This window comes from Lepus europaeus, chromosome 21 (genome assembly GCF_033115175.1).
Source record: "Lepus europaeus isolate LE1 chromosome 21, mLepTim1.pri, whole genome shotgun sequence".
Classification (NCBI taxonomy): Eukaryota; Metazoa; Chordata; class Mammalia; order Lagomorpha; family Leporidae; genus Lepus; species Lepus europaeus.
Genome location: NC_084847.1, coordinates 47,309,705 through 47,330,317, shown reverse-complemented (window position 1 = coordinate 47,330,317; position 20,613 = coordinate 47,309,705). Strand labels below are relative to the sequence as shown.

Sequence of the window (20,613 nt, the reverse complement as noted above, 5' to 3'; positions counted from 1 at the left end):
AAATAAAGAAAATTCCCTCCCCATCCCCATGCCACCTTAATGACTTGCTTTATTTATTTTTGATCCCTTTGCTTTTTCTTCTTTTATGTAAGTTTTCATACCCTATGTTTTCTGAGTTAATTTTAAAACCTTTGTGTGTTCCAGAAAAAAAATCCCATCTGGATTTATGTTAAATCCACACATGAAAAAGCAGAAGCCATACTTTTAGAAGGCTGCTTCTTCCTATTGAAAATCGTATCTCTGCCCGCCAATTCATTTATGTCTGATGCGATTGCATTGCGTGAAATTTTCTAATCTTCTTATTGCTTCAAGTTATTTCTAAAGATACTGCAATATTTGTTGCTTTTATAAATAGGTTGCTTTTAACATTCTGTAATCTAGTTGGTTATTGCCAGGGTACAAAACTATATAATACGGGGCCAATGCTGTGGCATAACAGGTAAAGCTGCCACCTGCAGTGTCAGCATCCCATATGGGTGCCGGTTCGAGTCCTGGCTGCTCCACTTCTGATCCAGCTCCCTGCTATGGCCTGGGAAAGTAGTGGAAGATGGCCCAAGTCTTTGGGACCCTGCACCCACGTGGCAGACCCAGAAGAAGCTCCCGGCTCCTGGCTTTGGATTGGCACAGCTCTTGGCTGGTGTGGCAAATTGGGATTTGAACCAGTGGTTGGAAGACCTCTCTCTCTCTCTCTGCCTCTGCCTCTCTGTAACTCTACTTTTCAAATAAATAAATAAATCTTAAAAAAAATATATAGCACGTGGTCTCTACTTGGTCCAGCCCAGGCACTGCACTGAGCAGTGGTCTCACCTACTGCCTCATTTCTGCAGTCACCCTGGAAACACTTCCTTTAGTGACACGGCTGTCTCAGTGGTCACCAGGGTCCTTTCACTGCCACACCAGATGGCCTCTGTTTTCAGGTTTGATTTCCCTGTGACATTCATCAGTGTAGACTTTTCTCCTCTTCTTCTTCAAATCCAGTATTTATTTTGAAGGAAGAGTTACTGAGATAGAGGGAAATGGAGAGGGAGACAGAGAGAGGAGGGAGAGAGAGGAGGGAGAGAGAGAAGAGAGAGAGATCAGCTGGTTCACTCCCCTGCCAGGCCAAAGGCAGGAGCTTTTTCTGGGTCTCCCACATGGGTGCAGGGGTCCAAGCACTTGGGTCATCTTCTGCTGCTTTCCCAGGTGCACTAGCAAGGAGCCGGATCGAACGTGGAGCAGCCAGGACTTGAACCGGCGCCTGTATGGGATGCCAGCATTGCAGATGGCAGTTTAACCTGCTACACCACAACACAGACCCCAGATTCTCTTCTTCTCAAGGATATAAATGCAGGGTGGAGGGGGCAGGGTGGGGAGTTTCAACATGTTTATAGAGAAATGGAATTTAAACATAAGTTTATTTTGATGCCAAAATTTCAAGATCTATACGTGGGTGGCAGGGACCCAAATACTCAAAGCCATCACCTACTGCCTCCAAGATGTGCGTTAGCAGGAAGCTGGAACAGGGAACAGAGCCAAGACTCAAACCCGCTCACTGCAATCTGGGATGCAGGCATCCCAAGTCGCATCTGAATTGCTGTGTAAAGTACACACCCCAATAAACTTATGTTTCATTCCATGTATCATGATGTCTTTGAAGTACCCACGTATGAGAATGTTTAGGCGATTTTTCTCATGGATATTTCTTTTTCTTTTTCTTTTTTTTTTTTTTTTTGGACAGACAGAGTGGATAGTGAGAGAGAGACAGAGAGAAAGGTCTTCCTTTTTGCCGTTGGTTCACCCTCCAATGGCCGCTGTGGCCAGCACATTGTGCTGATCCGAAGCCAGGAGCCAGGTGCTTCTCCTGGTCTCCCATGCGGGTGCAGGGCCCAAGGACTTGGGTCATCCACCACTGCCTTCCCTGGCCACAGCAGAGAGCTGGCCTGGAAGAGGAGCAACCGGGACAGAATCCGCCGCCCCAACCGGGACAGAACCCGGTGTGCCGGCGCCGCAAGGCGGAGGATTAGCCTGTTAAGCCACGGTGCCGGCCTGGATATTTATTTTTCTTAAATCACCTCTTCATTTTATGGTAGATGGCTCCTAGCTGGATCTGGAGGTCTAGTCTGTATTCATTCATATACTCGCCAGTTTTTAAGAATTTTTTATGGCGAGCGTTGGTGGTGTAGTTAAGCTGCTGCTTGCTATGCTGGTATCCCATTTGGGAGTGCCAGTTGAATCCTGGCTGTTACTCTTCTGATCTGGCTCCCTGCTAATGTGCCTGGGAGGCAGTGGAGGATGGGACAAGTGCTTGGGTCCCTGTTGCCCTTGTGGGGGACCTGGATGGAGCTCCAGGCTCCTGGCTTCTGCTTGGCCCAGCCCTGGCTGTTGTGGCCATTTGGAGAATGGATCGCTGAATAGAAGACCTTTTCTCTCTGTGTCTCTCCCTCTCTGCTTTTCAGTTAAATTAAATAAATCTTAAAGGAAACTTTTTTTTTTTTGACAGGCAGAGTGGACAGTGAGAGAGAGACAGAGAGAAAGGTTTTTTTTGCCGTTGGTTCACCCTCCAATGGCTGCCACAGCCGGCGCACTGTGCTGATCCGAAGGCAGGAGCCAGGTGCTTATCCTGGTCTCCCATGGGGTGCAGGGCCCAAGCACTTGGGCCATCCTCCACTGCATTCCCGGGCCACAGCAGAGAGCTGGCCTAGAAGAGGGGCAACCGGGACAGGATCGGTGCCCCGACCAGGACTAGAACCCGGTGTGCCGGCGCCGCAAGGCGGAGGATTAGCCTAGTGAGCCGCGGCGCCGGCCACTTTTTTTTTTTTTTTTTTTTTGACAGGCAGAGTTAGACAGTGAGAGAAAGACAGAGAGAAAGGTCTTCTTTCCGTTGGTTCACTCCCCAAATGGCCGCCATGGCCGGCGCGCTGCACCAATCCGAAGCCAGGAGCCAGGTGCTTCTTCCTGGCCTCCCACGCAGGTGCAGGGCCCAAGGACTTGGGCCATCCTCCACTGCCCTCCCGGCCCACAGTAGAGAGCTGGACTGGAAGAGGAGCAACTGGGACAGAATCCGGCGCCTCGACTGGGACTAGAATCCGAGGTGCCGGCGCCGCAGGCGGATGGTTAGCCTAGTGAGCCGCGGCGCTGGCAAAGGAAACTTTTTCAAAAGTGACAACTTTCTATGTGTTGGGCACTGGGGGTGGCCCCTTCCCTGCATCCATGGAGAGAACCTAGATGTGGAAGGGGTCTTCCGATGGTACTAAGCAGGATGCTGTATCTGAGAATCCTGGCAGCCAACAGCCCACACAAAAGAGGAGCTGAAGAGAGGTTGACGACATGCTGACAAAGGTTTAGGCAGAGTTAAGGGAAACCAACAAGGAATGACAGTGGATGGCAGATTAATCTAGGGATAGCAAGGGAGGAGGAAGCAGTGGCTACCCAAGGCCTCTCCTCTAAGGGAGAGGAAGGAGTGGTTACTGGGATGCAGCAATTGCTTTTTTTTTTTTTTTTTAAAGATGTATTTATTTGAAAGAGTTACACAGAGGGAGAAGGAGAGGCAGAGAGAGAGAGAGAGGATGCTTCCATCTGCTTATATACTCCCCAGATGGCTGCAACAGCTGGAGCTGAGCCAATCTGAAGCCAGGAGCCAGGAGCTTCTTCTGGGTCTCCCACATGGGTGCAGGAGCCCAAGGACTTGGGCCATCTTCTACTGCTTTCCCAGGCCATAGCAGAGAGCTGGATGGGAAGTGGAGCAGTCAGGACTCGAACCAGCGTCCATATGGGATGCCAGCACTGCAGACAGCGGCTTTACCTGATACGCCACTGTGCTGGCTCCATTGCAGTGATAGCTTTGACACTAGGGGAGGGATGCCTGATGATAACCAGGGCTTGGCAGATTGAAGCCCCTGCCAAGCCACAGCCCAGTGGCGAGGAGGCTGGGAGGAGGATGGGTAGCCCCGTTCTCTCCATCTCTCACCTTCCTTGGTGTGTCTGCCATTAGTTGAACCCATTACAAAGCCAGAGAACAGAGCTTTGAAGCTGTCTGTGGAGACATCTCTCATGGGGCAGGCAGCTAAGAGCAAAAGGATGGAGAGGAACATGCACAGGTGACATTGGGTGTTTGACCTCAATCTGCTGTTCTTCCCTTGACCTTGAACTTCTTGCCCAGCAGTGCCACTTAGATCTACTGTCCACAGCTAAAATAGTAGGAGGCAGTGCCTCAAGGAGAGGGAGTGCTTCGTCGTCCCGGGCCTGGTGCCAAGCAGCCTTCTCATCCTCTTCTCTCCTCACCATGTGCTGATTCAGCAAGGGCTCTTCTAAATGTACATGGAAAAAAGGATTAAAAGATAATTTATTACAGTGCGAAACATTTTTCAAATCCACGCATATAAGGAATTTTCCAAAAGTTCATGAAAAATATATATTGTAAAAAAAAGCTTCATGGATTTCAAGGTTTTTGCATCATAATTATCATTATTTTTGCATCACAATTATCATTTAATTCCATTTTTCCATGAACTTTTATTTTTAAATTTATTTAATTATTTGAAAGGTACAGTTACAGAGAGACAGAGGCAGAGAGAGAGAGAGAGAGAGAGAGGTCTTCCATTCCCTGGTTCATTCCCCAAATGGTCGCAATGGCCAGATCTGCGCTGATCTGAAGCCAGGAGCCAGGCACTTCTTCTGGGTCTCCCATGTGGGTGCAGGGGCCCAAGGGCTTGGGCCATCTTCTACTGCTTTCCTAGGCCATAGCAGAGAGAAGGATCAGAAGTGGAGCAGCCGGGACTTGAACCGGTGCCCACAGAGGATGCCAGCACTGCAGGCCGCAGGTTTACCTGCTATGCCATGGTGCCGGCTCCTTCATGGACTTGATGAAGTTCCCTTGCACTTACCTATGTCTTTGTGGCTTTCATGCCTGCAAGTTCATATCAGAGGCTGCATCTTCAAATAAATAAAAAAGATTTATTTATTTGAAAGACACACACACACACACAAAATGGGGTGGTGGAGAGAGAGAGAGAGAGAGAGAGAGAGAGAGAGAGAGAGAATGTCTTTTCCATTTGCAGATTCATTCCCCGTATGACTGGAACAGCTGACACTGGGCCAGGCCAATGCCAGGAACCAGGAACTCCATCCAGGTGTCCCATGTAGGTGGCAGGTGCCCTAGTACTCTCGGGCCATCTGCTGCTGCCTTCCCAGGCACATGAGCAGGGAGCTGGAACAAAACAGAGCAACCAGGGCTCAGACCCTCATTCTTATACCGGGTGCTGGCATTGCCAGCAGTGGCTTAACGTGCTGTGGTACCCTACTGCTGACCCCAGCTAGGCACTCAGAAAAATTTTTTCCTGAAAGCGTGAAGCCATCCCAACTTGCTCTAGTGGCAACTGTCCCTGGCTCAAACCAACTTAGCTTTGTTGTTGGACTTGATCTCATTTGTCTTTGCCAGCTGTTTCGAGGATCTGCTAAGAAAGCACATTAAAATACCAGAGAAAATTTTTGCTGCTTTGTTGAACCTTTCTGGCAGATTAAATTGGGGGGAAAATGGGAGCGCCTGGACCACGGAATATATAATTCATAGTTGTCACGTTGCGCTGTGTGGAATGATCTTTCGAAGCTGCTAAGTGGGTGCCTTTCTTAACGGAAGAAGTAACACCACAGGCAGAGAAAAACAGTCTTGTTGGCAATCATCATTGCCCACGTGTCTTTGGGAGGATTAACACGCAATCCTGGTCTTAATTTCTGTGCCGTTTTGTACTGAAGTCCCCTCTGCCTGCGTTGGAAAGACTGCTGGGCACGCAGAGCTGAAATGAGCTCTGGGCTGGCATTTAATGGTTGGGGATTGGATGCTGTCTGTTTAGCTGGAGCGAAAGTAACACTGTGTCATCCAGTGAGGAAACAGAGGAGGCTGGAGGAAGAATCGGGTCTTTTACATGGAAAATCACTTCCTCCCTGTTCAGCAGAGACTCCAGTCCTCTATTTTCAGGTTCCTGATAACAGAAGACCACAGACTGCATGAGTCATGAGGAGAAGGGGTTTACTTTGGCTCATGGTTCTGGGTCAAGGTCAAGGTCAGGATGACCTTCAGGCTGGAAGTCCCAAGGCAGTGTGGAGCATCCGTGGCAGATCAGAAGCGAGCACAAGAGACCCAGCCAGACGCGGTCTGCCCGACTCCGATCAGATGCACTCCTATCAGATCCACTCCTGAGATAATCCTTTGACCCACTAATCCATTGATCACATGAACAGATTGATTCCCTCATGAAACCAGCCTCCTAATAGCCTCTTAAAGGTCTCACCTGTTCGCACCTCTTAATAGTAATGGGGATTAAATGTTGACATCGGTTTCAGGGAGACACACTCCCCAGTCACCATCACAGCTGGGATCTGTGCTGGGGAGAAGCCTGCAGAAGCCGACTGTAGCTGGGAAGAAATCAGCAAACTGGGGAAACTGGGGAAAGGAGAGGGAACATCAGGGCACACAAATATTTTTCCAGGAGGAAAAATATTGTTAGTCGCTTCTGTCGCTTTGAAGGTATGCAGTATTCGTTTGTATGAGGAACTTTATAAAAATGTCATAGAGAAATGAAATGAAAAGTTAGGTTGAAATCCATGCATATGTTCTCTAATATGTAATTTCCATGGACTTTCGAAGCCTTTTATGCAATGAATTTCAAACATTTTTGCACTGAAATAAATATCTTTTAATTCCGCTGTCTTTTTAAAAATTTATATTTATTCCCACTTTATTTGAGGGGCAGAGAGAGAGAGAGATGGACTTTCCATGAACTTTTTGAGGCACCTACTTATCTCACGTGTATGTGAGGTTTGAATTACATAATGATGCTTTATCTTGCCTCCTAGACTCACTGTCGATGTCTTTGAGGCCCTTTGTGGCTTCTTTTCCAGTTACATTCCATTTAACTTTAAAAAAAATTTATTTATTTCTTTGACAGGTAGAGTTACAGACCGTGAGAGAGAAAGGTCTTCCTTCCATTGGTTCTCTCCCCAAATGGCTGCAACGGCCGGAGCTGCGCCAATCTGAAGCCAGGAGCCAGGTGCTTCCTCCTGGTCTCCCACACAGGTTCAGGGGCCTAAGCACCTGGGCCATCCTCCACTGCTATCCCAGGCCACAGCAGAGAGCTGGACTGGAAGCGGAGCAACCGGGACTAGAACCCATATGGGATGCCGGTGCCGCAGGCGGAGGATTAACCCAGTGTGCCACAGCGCCGGCCCCTCATTCAACTTTTTAAACACTTCCCTCCCTCCCAGTTTTACCACACACACGTTCATATTTCTCAACTGTGCTATTTGGATCTTGATGTGAATGCAGCTCCATGTAATTATGGTCACCGTGTGCTTTCCATTGAGTCTGTGAGATTCATCTGTTTGATTCATGTATTTGCAATCCGTTCGTTTTCACTGCTTTATGAGTATAGGGTGATTTGGAATGATTCTTTTTCATGGTGTCATTGCTGGGTGCTGCTTTTCTTCCAAACACCCTGGACCAAGTGATTTAAAACATAGAGTGGGGATGAGCTGGGTGCTAGGTGCAGCGTTTAAGTCACCACTTGGGATGTCTGCGTTCCAAGTTCCTGTTTTGAGTCCTGGCTCTGATTACAGCTCCAGCTTCCTGCTAATGCATACCCTTGGAGGCAGCAAGTGTGGCCCAAGTGGATGGGTCACTGTCTCCTCTGTGGGAGGCCCAGATGGAGTTCAAGGCTCTTGGCTTCTTGCCCAACCCTGTCTTGGATGTTTTGGGCATTTGGGGAGTGAACCAGTGGATAGAAAATCTCTCTCAGTCTATCTTGCTATATATCTGTCTGTCTCACTTTCTCTTTCTTTTTTTTTTAAGATTTAATTGTTTATTTGAGATGTAGAGTTGTAGACAGAGAGAGGGAGTGATAGACAGAAGGGTCACTCTCAAAATAGCCACAATGTTGGGGCTGAGCCAATCTGAAGCCAGGAGCTAGGAGCTTCTTCTGGATCTCCCAAGCAGGTGCAGGAGCCCAAGCACTTGGGCCATCTTCCACTGCTTTTCCAGGCCATAAGTAGAGAGGTAGATTGAAAGAGGAGCAGCTGGGATTCGAACTGGTGCCCATATGGGATGCTGTCACTGCAGGTAAAGGCTTAGCCCACTACACCATAGCACAAGCCCTCTCTATTTGTCCTTCAAATTCTGTCTCCTTCAATTTTGGATAGCCAGATAATTACTTCTTCGGTGCCTCCATTTCTTCATCTCTAAAGCCATTATGGTAATATCTACCCTGCCTGTCTAATAGAAAAATGGATACAAATCCTTTTTAAGGAATTTAAAGCCTAAATAATGATTGTCAGTGGGTGGAGAAAGAGAGTGGACCAGTAGGCTTGTGAGACACAGGAAGCTTAATCACTTGGTTCTTACTAAGATGTTTCTCCATTATTTCAATGGCAGCTCCTGGAGGCTTCGAATGTAGATTGATTGAGAGAGCACGCGTATAGGACAGAGAAGGTCTAAGTTTTGAAGCATGCAAATCCTACTCTAGATACGGCAGTAGTACTGTCAGCCCTCCCTATTTGTCAGCTCTGCATTTGTGGACTTAACCAACCATGGATCAGAAATGTTGAAACAGAATAGAAGTAACAACGTATCAATTAGAAATAATACAAATTGGGGCAGGCATTGTGGCACAGTGGGTTGAGCCGCCTCCTATAATGCTGGCATCCCCTATGGGTGCCAGTTTGTGTCATGGCTGCTTCACTTCCCACCCAGATCCATGGTAATGTGCGTGGGAAAGCAGCGGAAGATGGCCCAAGGCCTTGGACCCCTGCTGGGAGGCCCCTGATAGAGTTCCAGGTTCCTGGCTTTGGTCTGGACCAATCCAGATTGTTGCAGCTCTTTGGGGTATGAAATAGCAGATGGAAGATATCTCTCTGTCATTGTTTCAATGTGTGTGTGTGTGTCACTCTGCCTTTCAAATAAATAAATAAATCTTTAAAAAAGCACAACTAAAAACAATATAGTGCAACTGCTATTTCCGCATCATTTACATTTTATTCGATACACACTGATGATTAAATCGTCATGTTCCCAAGTCTGTATATATTAAATGCATGAAGTTGTGTAGTTCTTCAACAAAATTAAGAAAAGGAAAGTATGCTATTTGCAAATAGACCATACTGTATTAGGAAGTGGGGCATCCCAGCATTTTGGCGTCTCCAAGTATTTTGGATAGCCAGATAATTACTTCTTCGGTGCCTCCATTTCTTCTACTCTAAAGCCATTATGGTAATATCTACCCTGCTTGTCGAATAGAAAAATGGATACAAATCCTTTTTAAGGAATTTAAAGCCTAAACAGTGATTGTCAGTGGGTGGAGAAAGAAAGTGGACCAATAGGCTTATGAGACACAGGAAGCATCTTATATATTTCCCCAAACTCTCCTCTCCTTTTGACTACTGGAACCCCTGCCCTAAAATGAGGCCCTTCCATCTCTTGAATAGCTGCTGCAACAACCCCAGAGCTGGCCTCATCCACTGTCCCCGAACCCAGGCTTATCCTTTCTCCTTCATATCTTTGTATACTTCTGACAGATTCTAGGTCTTCTTTCACCAGCAACAGAATATTTAGAAAGTTCCTTTCTCTATTAAAAAAATTAAAAATTACATGTTGGGATTGTGTTGCTTGGATTTTATAAGTACAAATATTTCTCATTGAGGTTTTGTGAACTGTTGGCATTGCACTACTGTTCAAATAGGTAAGTCCTCACTGGAGAGATAAGGACACCTCTCTCTCTCTCTCTCTCTCTCTCTCTCTCTCTCTCTCTCTCTCTCTTCCTCCCTCCAAGCTTGCTTTTTGATTTTTAGTTTCTCTCTCTCTCTCTCTTTAAAGATTTCTTTATTTTACTTGAAAGGCAGAGTTACAGAAAGGGAGAGGCAGAGGGAGAGAGAGATCGTCCATCCTCTGGTTCACTCCCCAAGTGGCCACGATGGCTGCAGCTGGGCCAGTCCGACCTCAGGAGCCGGGAGCTACTCCCGGGTCTCCCACATGGCCTGGGAAAAGCAGAGGAGGATGACCCAAGTGTTTGGTCCCCTGTCATCCATGTAGGCGAGCCAGATGAAGCATCTGGCTCCTGGATCCTAGATCCTGGCTTTGGACTGGCCCAGCCCAGGCTGCTGTGGACATCTGGGGAATGTATCAGTGGATGAAACCCTTAAGGTATTCAAAGGGATACAGATACACTGGATATGCCTTTGTGTATCACCCAGCTTAGTATGTGAATCCTTATAACCCTTAGGTCTCCCCAGCCTCTCTCTCCTAGAGGTGCACTGCGGCCTATCCAGTCATTTTGCATTTTTATAATAAGCAACATCTAGCTACTGTGTCCCAGTCCAAATTGAGCCTTCCTAGGATCTACATCCAATTATACGTACAATGTATTTGGCTTTATATCTGATACCCTATTTGTGTTTGTTCTTATTTACCATGACAATTTCCACTCCCAGTCCATTCCTGCCTAAGATCTAATTGATTGGATTTTAATTATTTCCTCTAGTCCCTCTAATGGCTTGGAATTTATCATCTAACTTATTTAATATTGTTAGTTATCAATAAATTTTAATATGCACATTTAACAAAATCTCCATTTGAAGAATATCTGTATTCCATCCGAATGAGACTGCCTTAACCCTAATCAGTCTCATCCCGTCTTATTTGTTGCTGTCTAGAGCATTAGTTTTGCTTGATTTTATGTACCTATCGATTAATTAGTTACCAGTTATTTTGCATACGATGCTTGTTTAGACATACGGGCACTTTTAAACATTCTTGTTTGGATTTCACTCTTCTGGCTTTGGATTCATTTGTGCAGAAATATCTTTTTTGTCATTTTTCTTTTAAAACCTTAAATCAATTTTGCTAACAAAATTATCCATGTTCATAGGATTGCGGTGCAGCATTTAAATACATGGCTGCAAGGTGCACAATCAAATCAGGGAAGTCGCCGCCTCTCCCCCTTCGACATCACTTTATGATAGAAATCTTGGAGCTCCTTTTCTCTATTTGCTCATGAAATATATAATAGGTTTCCGTGAACTCTTGTCACCCCTCTGTGCTGTAGCAATTAGGAACTTAGTTCTTCTATTTAGTTTTGATTTGCTGTCTATTATCCAGCCTCATTTTCTCTGCCCCACCCGGTCTCAAGGAATTACTATTCTGTGTTCAGGTCAGCTTCTTCCTCAGCTCCCACACAGGAGGCAGAACAGGTGGTGTTTGTCTTTCTAGGTCTGGCTTAGGGAAAAAGTCTTTCACGGTAACATCTTCCATGACTAGTAAATTTCTTCTGTTTCTAAAGTTTTGTTTTCCGTCTGAACTATTCTTCATCTCTCCTTTACTCTCGAATACCTGGCCAGCCGATTGGAGAGCTGCAGAAGTACAGCTATTTCGCCATTTGTTTGGACTTCTATTGTTGACATTAGGGATCTGTTGTGAGAGTGTTCCTCTTTGTTTTGTGCTTCATCTTATCTCCGTGTTCCTCTTTGTTTTGTGCTTCATCTTATCTCCTTGGTTGCTTTGTAAGTTCTTCTATTCCTCTTCCATGTTCTGTCCTTTAACCACCATGGGAGTTAAGGAATTATTTTTGTTTGTCATGGAGACTTGTATGTGTGAATTTGAAAGTTCACATCTTTTATCCTAAACAGTATTAGCCATTCCGTTTCTGAATATTGTATCTCCTGGATTCTGCTGATTTTCTTCTGCACTCCTCCACATTTCATGTTTTTAATTGATTTCCCCTTTTAACCACAATTTTTTGCATAGATGCCTCCCAATTTCTATCTCCCTGTCCAGCTGGAGTTAGCTTTCTTCATGCTAAATCTTTCATGTAGCAGCCAAAGTGTTCTGAACATTTTCTGTCTGCTACTGGTCTCTGAATATGCTTTTACTCCACAGTGTCTTGCTGTATTTTGGAACTTTGGTCCTTTAGTGTCAGTGCTACAGGTATGGTGTAGCCTTTTCACATTGTTTTATGATGCCAAGTCACTACACTCCTAACAGTCCTGTTCGTGAGGTCAGCTGATTTGCAGATGTGGGAGATGGCATGTGTTCTGGAGTTTTGACAGTAAACGCATGAGCAGGGAATCTTGGGTGGCCTGGGTTGGGAATGTGTTCACAATGGCTCTGTTTGCTCCTGCAGGTGCCCCAGAAGTATCCGGATTCCTTGTTCTATTGTTGTCCACAGTGCTCTGCAGAGGGACATTCACTCTTTTTTTTTAAAGATTTATTTATTGATTTGAAAGGCAGAGTTACCGAGAGGCAGAGGCAGAGAGAGAGAGAGGGAGAGAGAGAGAGAGAGAGGTCTTCCATCCACTGGTTCAGTCTCCAGATGGCTACAACAGCTGGAACTGCGCTGATCCAGAGCCAGGAGCTTCTTCCGGGACTCCCACATGGGTGCAGGGGTCCAAGGACTCGGGCCATCTTCTACTGCTTTCCCAGACCATAACAGAGAGCTGGATTGGAAGTGGAGTAGCTGGGTCTTGAGCCAGCACCTATATGGGATACTGGCACTTCAGGCCATGGCGTTAACTCGCTGTGCCACAGCGCCGGCCCCAACATTCACTCTTAAAAGGGCAAAACTTTGACCTCTGGGCATAGTGTAAATTTAGACCCCAAACCCATGTGTAAGCTCTGATTCTGGGTTATGATTTTTTTCTCTCCCTTTCTGGGCCCATTCGGAGGCTCTGTCCTTGATTGTCTCATTGTGCTGGTCTTTGGATTCCGGGAAGAGAATACCACCCGTCTTTCAAGGCTTAGCTTTCAGGGACCACAATCCTGCAGGTATTTCCATTCCCATTCAGCTTCTCCAGCAAACCTGAACTCCTGTTCCCTGGGTGTGTGCTGAAGCTCTAACCCCGTAGGCTGGCATTGACCAGCCACCCTCCTTCACCCTGTCTTAGCAGACACAGTCTCAAGTTCTGATTTTGACTTACCCCTTTCTTTCCTGCAAGCTCAGCGAAGTGCCTGAAAATCATTTTATTGTATTTCTGCCTTTTACTGGAAAGTGGTCATGATGTTTAATCCTCTGTCTGGAAACAGAACTGCCTCTTACGGGAGGGTTTTTTTTTTTACAACTTGATTGATATATTTATTATTTATTTAAATAGATCCTCGTCGATTTAGAAGTGTGCAGCTTACTGGGTTATAGTGTATTCACGAACCGGTGTAATTATCATTAGAACCTAACCCCCATAACACTTCCATCACCCCCACAAAGAAACCCTGGGCACGTTAGCCGTCACTCTCCACTTCCTCCTGTGTCCCTCTAAGCAGCCCCTCATCCCTTACCTGGGTCTGTGCAGCTGTCCAGTTGGTAAATTTCATGGGAATAGAATCATGCACCATGTGGCCTTTTGTGAATAGCTTTGTTACTAGACAGTGCTTTCCAGCTCAGCCATGCTGTCACATCCACCATGACTTCATTGTCTTTTGTTGCCAGTGCATGGGTGTCTTTCAATGTTGGTTACTCATCCATCCGTCCATCTGTCGATGGACATTTTGCTGATATGAATCCATGCTGCTGTGAGTGTGTATGAGTGTTGGGTGGACATAGGATTTCACGTCACCTGGTTATACACCCCAGAATGCACTTGTGGAGCCTTATGGTAACTAGTTTTTGGCATTTTGAAGAACTGGCTGACTCTTTTTCCAAACGACCGGCGCATTTGACATCCCCACTGGTAATGTATTTATCACGAGTGATCTTCAAGCCTAGAGTTATTGTGGATCTCTGAGCATGGTACAAGTGATACTGTTGGGAGGGTTTCTTACACGTTGATGTAGAAGGAGACTGAAGACAAGAAGCAGGAAGCATTGGAGAATTCTCTCAGTTGGTGGAGCCTCTGCTGAGAGCTTAGGTTTCCAGAAGCGTGTATGAGACAGTGGACATGATTCTCAGGCAGAAAACTGACATACGTCTGAGACTGACTCTGAGCTGCTAGCCTCGTCTTTTCTTTGCTCTTTTTGTTCTCAAAGATTTCATTTACTTATTTGAGAGGTAGAGTTACAGACACAGAGAGAGAGAGAGAGACAGAAAGAAGGGTCTTCCATCCGCTGGTTCAGTCCCCAAATGGCTGCAAAAGCCAGAGCTGCACCGATCAGAAGCCAGGAGCCAGGAACCTCTTCTGGGTCTCCGACATGGATGCAGGAGCCCAAGCACTTGAACCATCTTCTACTGCTTTCCCAGGCCACAGCAGAGAGCTGGATCAGAAGAGGAGCAGCTGGGACTTGAACTGGCACCCATACGGGATGCCGGTGCCACAGGCAGAGGCTCAGCCCACTGTGCCCCAGTGCTGGGCCTTTCTGTTGCTCTTGATAGCACAAAACACCTTTCTGTTTTCAGAGCAATAGGGAGGGGAATGCCAGCCTTGCCGTGTGTGTGATGGAGAAGCAGCCTCTTGACCTTTGACTGGCTTAGGGATGTTTTCCTGGAAGTCTTTATTCCCCGTGGGCTCCATTGGCTGCCACTGTGAAAACCAAGGGAGCTATGGACCGCTTCGGTCCATGTTTCTTCTCTCACGGGTGGCAGCGAAATGCTGGGTGTTGGATACACAGCCTGCAAACGGATCAGGTATTGTGTATGCACGTGTACATGCCTGTGTGTGCACATGGGCACACACGTGTGTGCACCGAGTTGCTGGAACATTCAAACATGCAAAAGGCAAGGAGAGTCTTGGTAGCCGAAGTTTCGGAAGCTAAGTAGTAAAGTGGCTCGCCCATACCTCCAGGGTTTAAAAATTGCCCAGCACACTGTTTATCGTGTGATAGAACAATAAAGCTGCCACCACCCTGGGAACTCGAAATTGCTCAGCGAGGCTTGTGCCAGAGGCCTCCCACTCACCTCGGCATGGTATTACCTTTCTGGGATTTGTTTGTGATTTATTCGCAACTGGTTTGTATTTCCTTTTGCCATTTTGATGAAATTCAAATAGAAGCCATTAGCTGAAGGGCTGTGTCACCATCCCATGCTTTAAACTCAGGATAAAATCAGTTCAGATCAAACAAAGACTCCCACACTGTGGCAGTGACCTGGCCCTTTGCTGTCCCAGTCCTGCGACGTGGTAGGTTCTTCCGGAAGATCTTAACCATATGGGATGCCGACACTGCAGGCAGCGGCTTTACCCCGCTATGCCACAGCGCCGGCCCCTCCTAGACTCCTGTTGCAGAACCTAGAGCCGCCAAAGAAAGGGCAGGCTCTTGGTTCATAAGCAGACTTGAGCCCCGGAACTCACAGCTGCCAGGACCTGCTGCCCCATAGACGCGTTTTTGGGGTGCAGGGCTGGGATCGATGCCTGGAGAGCATGGTTGTTTTCTTTGCGAGGTCATGGGACGATTTCCATTGTTGCTATCTAAGTATGAAGGACACATCCTGATCATGGTGATGTTTCCAACCTTTCTTTTTCTTCCCCTTCTTTTTCCAGGCTTATCCAAATCCCTCGGGCTCATTGAAGGCTACGGTGGGCGGGGCAAAGGGGGCTTACCTGCCACCCTTTCCCCAGCTGAAGAGGAGAAAGCCAGGGGACCCCATGAGAAGTATGGCTACAATTCCTACCTCAGTGAAAAAATTTCACTGGATCGTTCCATACCGGATTATCGTCCCACCAAGTAAGTCCTGTCTCCGGGGTTTGGAGGGATTGGCTGGGGTGTGTGGGTGGGTGCATGCTCACGTCTGTGGCATTTCTTCATGGCCTTTGTAACCAGCAGGGGGGGGGGGGGTTAATATCAGCGTCCACCACAGTTGATGAACTGTGGACTGTGGCTGTTTGGGAAATATTAGCTAAACGAAAATGTGAAATCCCCATAAAAAGGTTTTTAATACAAAAATGTTTACATAAAAAAATCACCACTATATTATTACCAGTAGACAGTGATGGTTAAGGTCTTTGTATATTTTTTAGTCTATTTTGTATATTTTTTGAGTCTATTTTGTATATTTTTGAATATTTTTCTATCCAGATTATGAACATAAGATATTGTTTTCATATTTTTTCATTTAATGTTGTATTGTTATGAGCATTTTTGATGTCATTAACTCTGATATGTCTTCCATTATTAAAAATGTAGGTTATTATTAATGTTGTATTGCATACAGCATTCCGATAAATATTCCCTGTGCATCGATTTGTCTTGACATCACAGTGTAGGAAGATGGGGTAAATTTTAAAGTTCCTGGGAAATGCAAGTAAAAAATAAGTTTCTTTTGGTGTAAAAAATATTGAAATCCTTGGCCGGTACTGTGGCACACCTGGTTAAGCCACTTCCGCCTGCAGTGCTGGTATCCCACGTGTGCACTGTTTAGGGTCTTGGCTGCTCCACTTCCAATCCAGCTTCCTGCTAATGTGCCTGGGAAAACGGTGGAAGATGGCTCAAGTAATTGGGTCCCTGCACCCACATAAGAGACCCGGATGAAGCTCTTGGCTCCTGGCTTCAGACTGGCCGAGCCCTGGCTATTGTGGCCATCTGGGGAGTGAACCAGAGGATGGAAGATCTCTCTCTTTACCTTCTCTCTGTAACTCTGCCTTTCCAATAAGTACATAAATGAATCTTTAAAAAAACATTGAAATCCATGCATAAGATAGATTTCAAAAAGTTCATGGAAAATGAAATTTTAAACAAGCTATGCACGGATTTCAGTTGTTTTTTGTTTTTTTTGTTTTTTCGGTAAATACTTACCTTTTAATTCTGTGTGTGTGTGTGTGTGTGGTTTTTTTTTTTTTTTTTTTTGCCATGAGCTTTTAGAAGCTCTGGTGTATTTTCGGGAGGTGTTTATCTGTATTTCATTATTTTCCTCCAGAAAATTTCTAGCAGTTTCTCTTCCTACTGGAATTTTACTAGACCCTTCCAGTTCTCGGTACTAGCATTTAGAACAAGTGCTTTGTACAGTTGATAGGTGAGAAAGTACATCCCATTAAATTTGTTGCAACTTACAGCTTTTGGTTTGAGATTCCTACCTTTCACGGTTTGGTTGCTGGGGTGCAGTGCATAAGAAGCCTCTTGGGGCCGGCGCCGCGGCTCACTAGGCTAATCCTCCGCCTTGCGGCGCCAGCACACCGGGTTCTAGTCCCGGTCGGGGTACTGGATTCTGTCCCGGTTGCCCCTCTTCCAGGCCAGCTCTCTGCTGTGGCTAGGGAGTGCAGTGGAGGATGGCCCAAGTGCTTGGGCCCTGCACCCCATGGGAGACCAGGAGAAGCACCTGGCTCCTGCCATCGGATCAGCGCGGTGTGCCGGCCGCAGTGCGCTGGCCGCGGCGGCCATTGGAGGGTGAACCAACGGCAAAAGGAAGACCTTTCTCTCTGTCTCTCTCTCTCACTGTCCACTCTGCCTGTCAAAAAATAAAAATAAATAAAAAAATTAAAAAAAAGAAGCCTCTTGGGACACCCACATCCCATGATGAAGGCTCGGGTTCACCCTGGCTCCACTTCAAGTTCCAGCTTCTGCTAAGGCCCCTGGGAGGCAGCAATGGTGGAGCAAGCCCTTGGGTCCCTGCCACCCCTACGGGAGACCTGGACAGAGTTCTGGGCTCTTGGCTTTGGCCTGGCCCAGCCCCAAATGTTGTAGGCATTTGAGGGGGTGACCCAGTGGATGGGGGGAGTCTCTCTCTGCCTCTCGTTCTGCCTTTCAAATCAATCCATTGACAATGAACATATTAAAAAAGATTTAAAAAGAAAATAAAAAAGCTTTGAGTGCATCTTGGCCGGGCTCGAGCAGTCTTTATCTGTGCTCCTGGATTTGGGATGATTTGTTTCTTCTGCGTGAAGCAGAGACCTGAGTTTGGACAGAGTCAAGAAGCTGCAGGCAAAGGCCCTGCTTCCAGACAGGCCTTGACCTTGACATCACATTCAGAAGCTCCCTCATCTGTCAGAGTCCCAGTGTCTCTCCTTTTCCATCCAGAGGGTGCCCTTGCTTGGAGTAGACCATTTCTTTTTTTCAGCTGGATTCTGTACAAATCATTAAGTATCTGGGCTACTGAGCAAAATAGATTTGAGATAAAGAAAATTATCTTAAATGGATTTAAAATTGCAGCATTAGCAGGGAAGCCTGTTAAGTCTCTCTGTCTTTCTCTCTCTCTCTTTGCCTAATAAGCATATATTCATTTTCGAATCACTTGGAAAACACACATCACCCCTGTTGGAAGCTATTTTGTGTGCCTGGACTTCAGCTCTCAAAAACATCTGGCTGTTTTCATTTCCTGGTGCTCTCTCATTAGCCTTTCTTATTTGGACGTTGGCAAATAAACACAGCCATATTTCTTGTTCTTCTATGACAAGGAAAATGCATCCAGTGTGCAGCTACCAGAAATGGGTCGGTTGAGTACATAATTCTTGAGCACCTGTTATATATGTCTGATGGAGTTCTGCCACACTGGAGATGGGACATTGGATGAGCCACAGTCCAGGCCTAGTTGTTGTCCCGGGAGGGAGACAGCTCCACGGACAGGTCAGTTTAGCACACAGTGGGTCAGCTTTAAGATGCACCCTGCATCTCCAGAGGGAGTCTCAGTTTCCTGCTTGACATGATGCCTGCGCGAAATCTTAAAGACCCAGTAAGGATTGGAAAACTGAAGAAGGCTGGGGGATAAGGGTGGGCCAGGCAGGGGAACAGCCAAAGACCACTTGAGTGTGGTGTGCTGAGGGGTAGTGCATGGTTTGATGTTGCTGTGTGGTGTAACGTGATGGCCTGACCCCACCGCTCACGTGTGGCCCCATCCTGAAATTAGAGAGGATGGGGACCAGTAAGGGAAAATGACACAGGTTGGGTGGTGACAGCAGGGAAGAGACACCGACAGAATGTCGGAACCTGGGAAGAAGCTAGATGCGTGGAAGTGGACGTAGCTGACTGGGGAGGCTGAGACCGCCCGGGGAGGGTAGAGGCAGAAGAAGGTAGCGAGGTCAGATCCCCAGACGTCAGGAACTGGAGGTGCCAGGTGTTTCTGATGGCTCAGACATGGGTCTGACCAGACGATGCAGTTACCCCCCTAGATCCTTCCAAAACGGCCTTGCCTACAAGGCAGATCACGGGAGGTTTCCTCCCTGGAGAACTCCAGGCTGTAAATCATGGAGGGAGCCTAGGATATAGAAGACAGTGAGGCTGCACACTTGATGGGGGGAAGCTCCCAGCCTCACTATCCCTGTGGATTTCAAGTGGATTCAGTGGATTTCAAGAATCCACTGAGAGGGAACCATCCAGTCTCAGGAAGAGGCAGTGGATCTGACGGCTAGGGGTACCCGCAGAAGAGCTAAGGTCTGCTCACTAACTATTGGTGTGGCGCACCTGCTGCAAAGCTCCAACCTACCTGCAGCTGTTTGTCTCTAAAGAAAGAAAGGAGAGACAGGAACCACGGACATCCCAGCAGAGTCTCTGTTATCAAGAACTTGGCAACAAACAACCTCCACGGAAAAGGCACTTGGAGGAAACAGGCTACAAACTCTGTAACTGTGTTCAAGGCTTAGGTCGTAAGATGTTTTGTTTTGTTCACAAAGCAGGTCTCTGTTAATGTAATCATCACAGAATAAAAAATCATGGAGCTAGAAAATTAGATTGAAGTAAATAACAGAGGTTTGGAAGAGTAAATCTTCTTAAAATAGAAAAAAAAGAAATTAAAAAATTGGAAAAAATAACACACACACACACAAAAAAAAAACACCAGAGAGGAATCGTTGATCAGATCAACCCAGCAGTTTCAACATCCACTAATAAGAATATCATAGAGGGCTGGCGCCGCAGCTCAATAGGCTAATCCTCCCCCTGTGGCGCCAGCACCCTGGGTTCTAGTCCCGGTTCTAGTCCCAGATGGGGTGCCAGTTCTGTCCCGGTTGCTCCTCTTCCAGACCAGCTCTCTGCTGTGGCCCGGGAAGGCAGTGGAGGATAGCCCAGGTCCTTGGGCACTGCACCCGCATGGGAGACCAGGAGGAAACACCTGGCTCCTGGCTTTGGATTGACGCAGCGCCGGCCGCAATGCACCCACCTTAGCGGCCACTTGGGGGTGAACCAATGGAAAAAGGAAGATCTTTCTGTCTCTCTCTCTCTTACTGTCTAACTCTACCTGTCAAAAAAAAAAAAAAAAAAAGAAGAATATCATAGAGAGAAAGAAATCATCAAACAAATGATACAAGAAAGTTTCCCAAAACTAGGATGTGAGTTTTTGGATTAGAAGATCCTATCCAGTGTCTACCTAATGTATGAAAAATAAAAAGGCTAAACCCACATTAATAAATGTAAATATAAAATTGCAAAATGACTTGGATAAAGAAAAAATCCTGCAAGCTTTCAGAGAGGAAATTGACAGCGAATACAGTTGGCATTGGATTGATTGACAGATCAATAACATGAAAAACTAGTACACAGTGGAACAATAGATAAATAATTTTGAGAAAATTCTTTTTATAAGATTTATTTAGTTGTTAATTTGAGAGAGTTACAGACAGAGAGGAAGAAAGGAAGAGAGAGAGAAGAAGAGAGGGAGGGAAGGGGAGGAGAGGGGAGAGGAGGGGAGGAGAAGAGAGGAGAGGAGAGGAGAGAAGAGGAGAGGAGAGGAGAGGAGAGGAGAGGAGAGGAGAGGAGAGGAGAGGAGAGGAGAGGAGAAGGGGAGAGAAAAGTGAAGAGACATCTTCCAT

The 20,613-nt window shown here is 46.5% G+C and overlaps 1 protein-coding gene across 1 annotated transcript in view; it reads left to right on the top strand.

The window, feature by feature from the left end:
• Nucleotides 1–20,613, top strand: part of GALNT17 (polypeptide N-acetylgalactosaminyltransferase 17) — a 507,972-nt gene that overhangs the window by 161,195 nt on the left and 326,164 nt on the right. Inside the window, exon 2 of the mRNA XM_062179837.1 lies at nt 15,421–15,604. Coding sequence (XP_062035821.1) covers nt 15,421–15,604 — 184 coding nt within the window. The remainder of the gene's footprint in view (nt 1–15,420; nt 15,605–20,613) is intronic.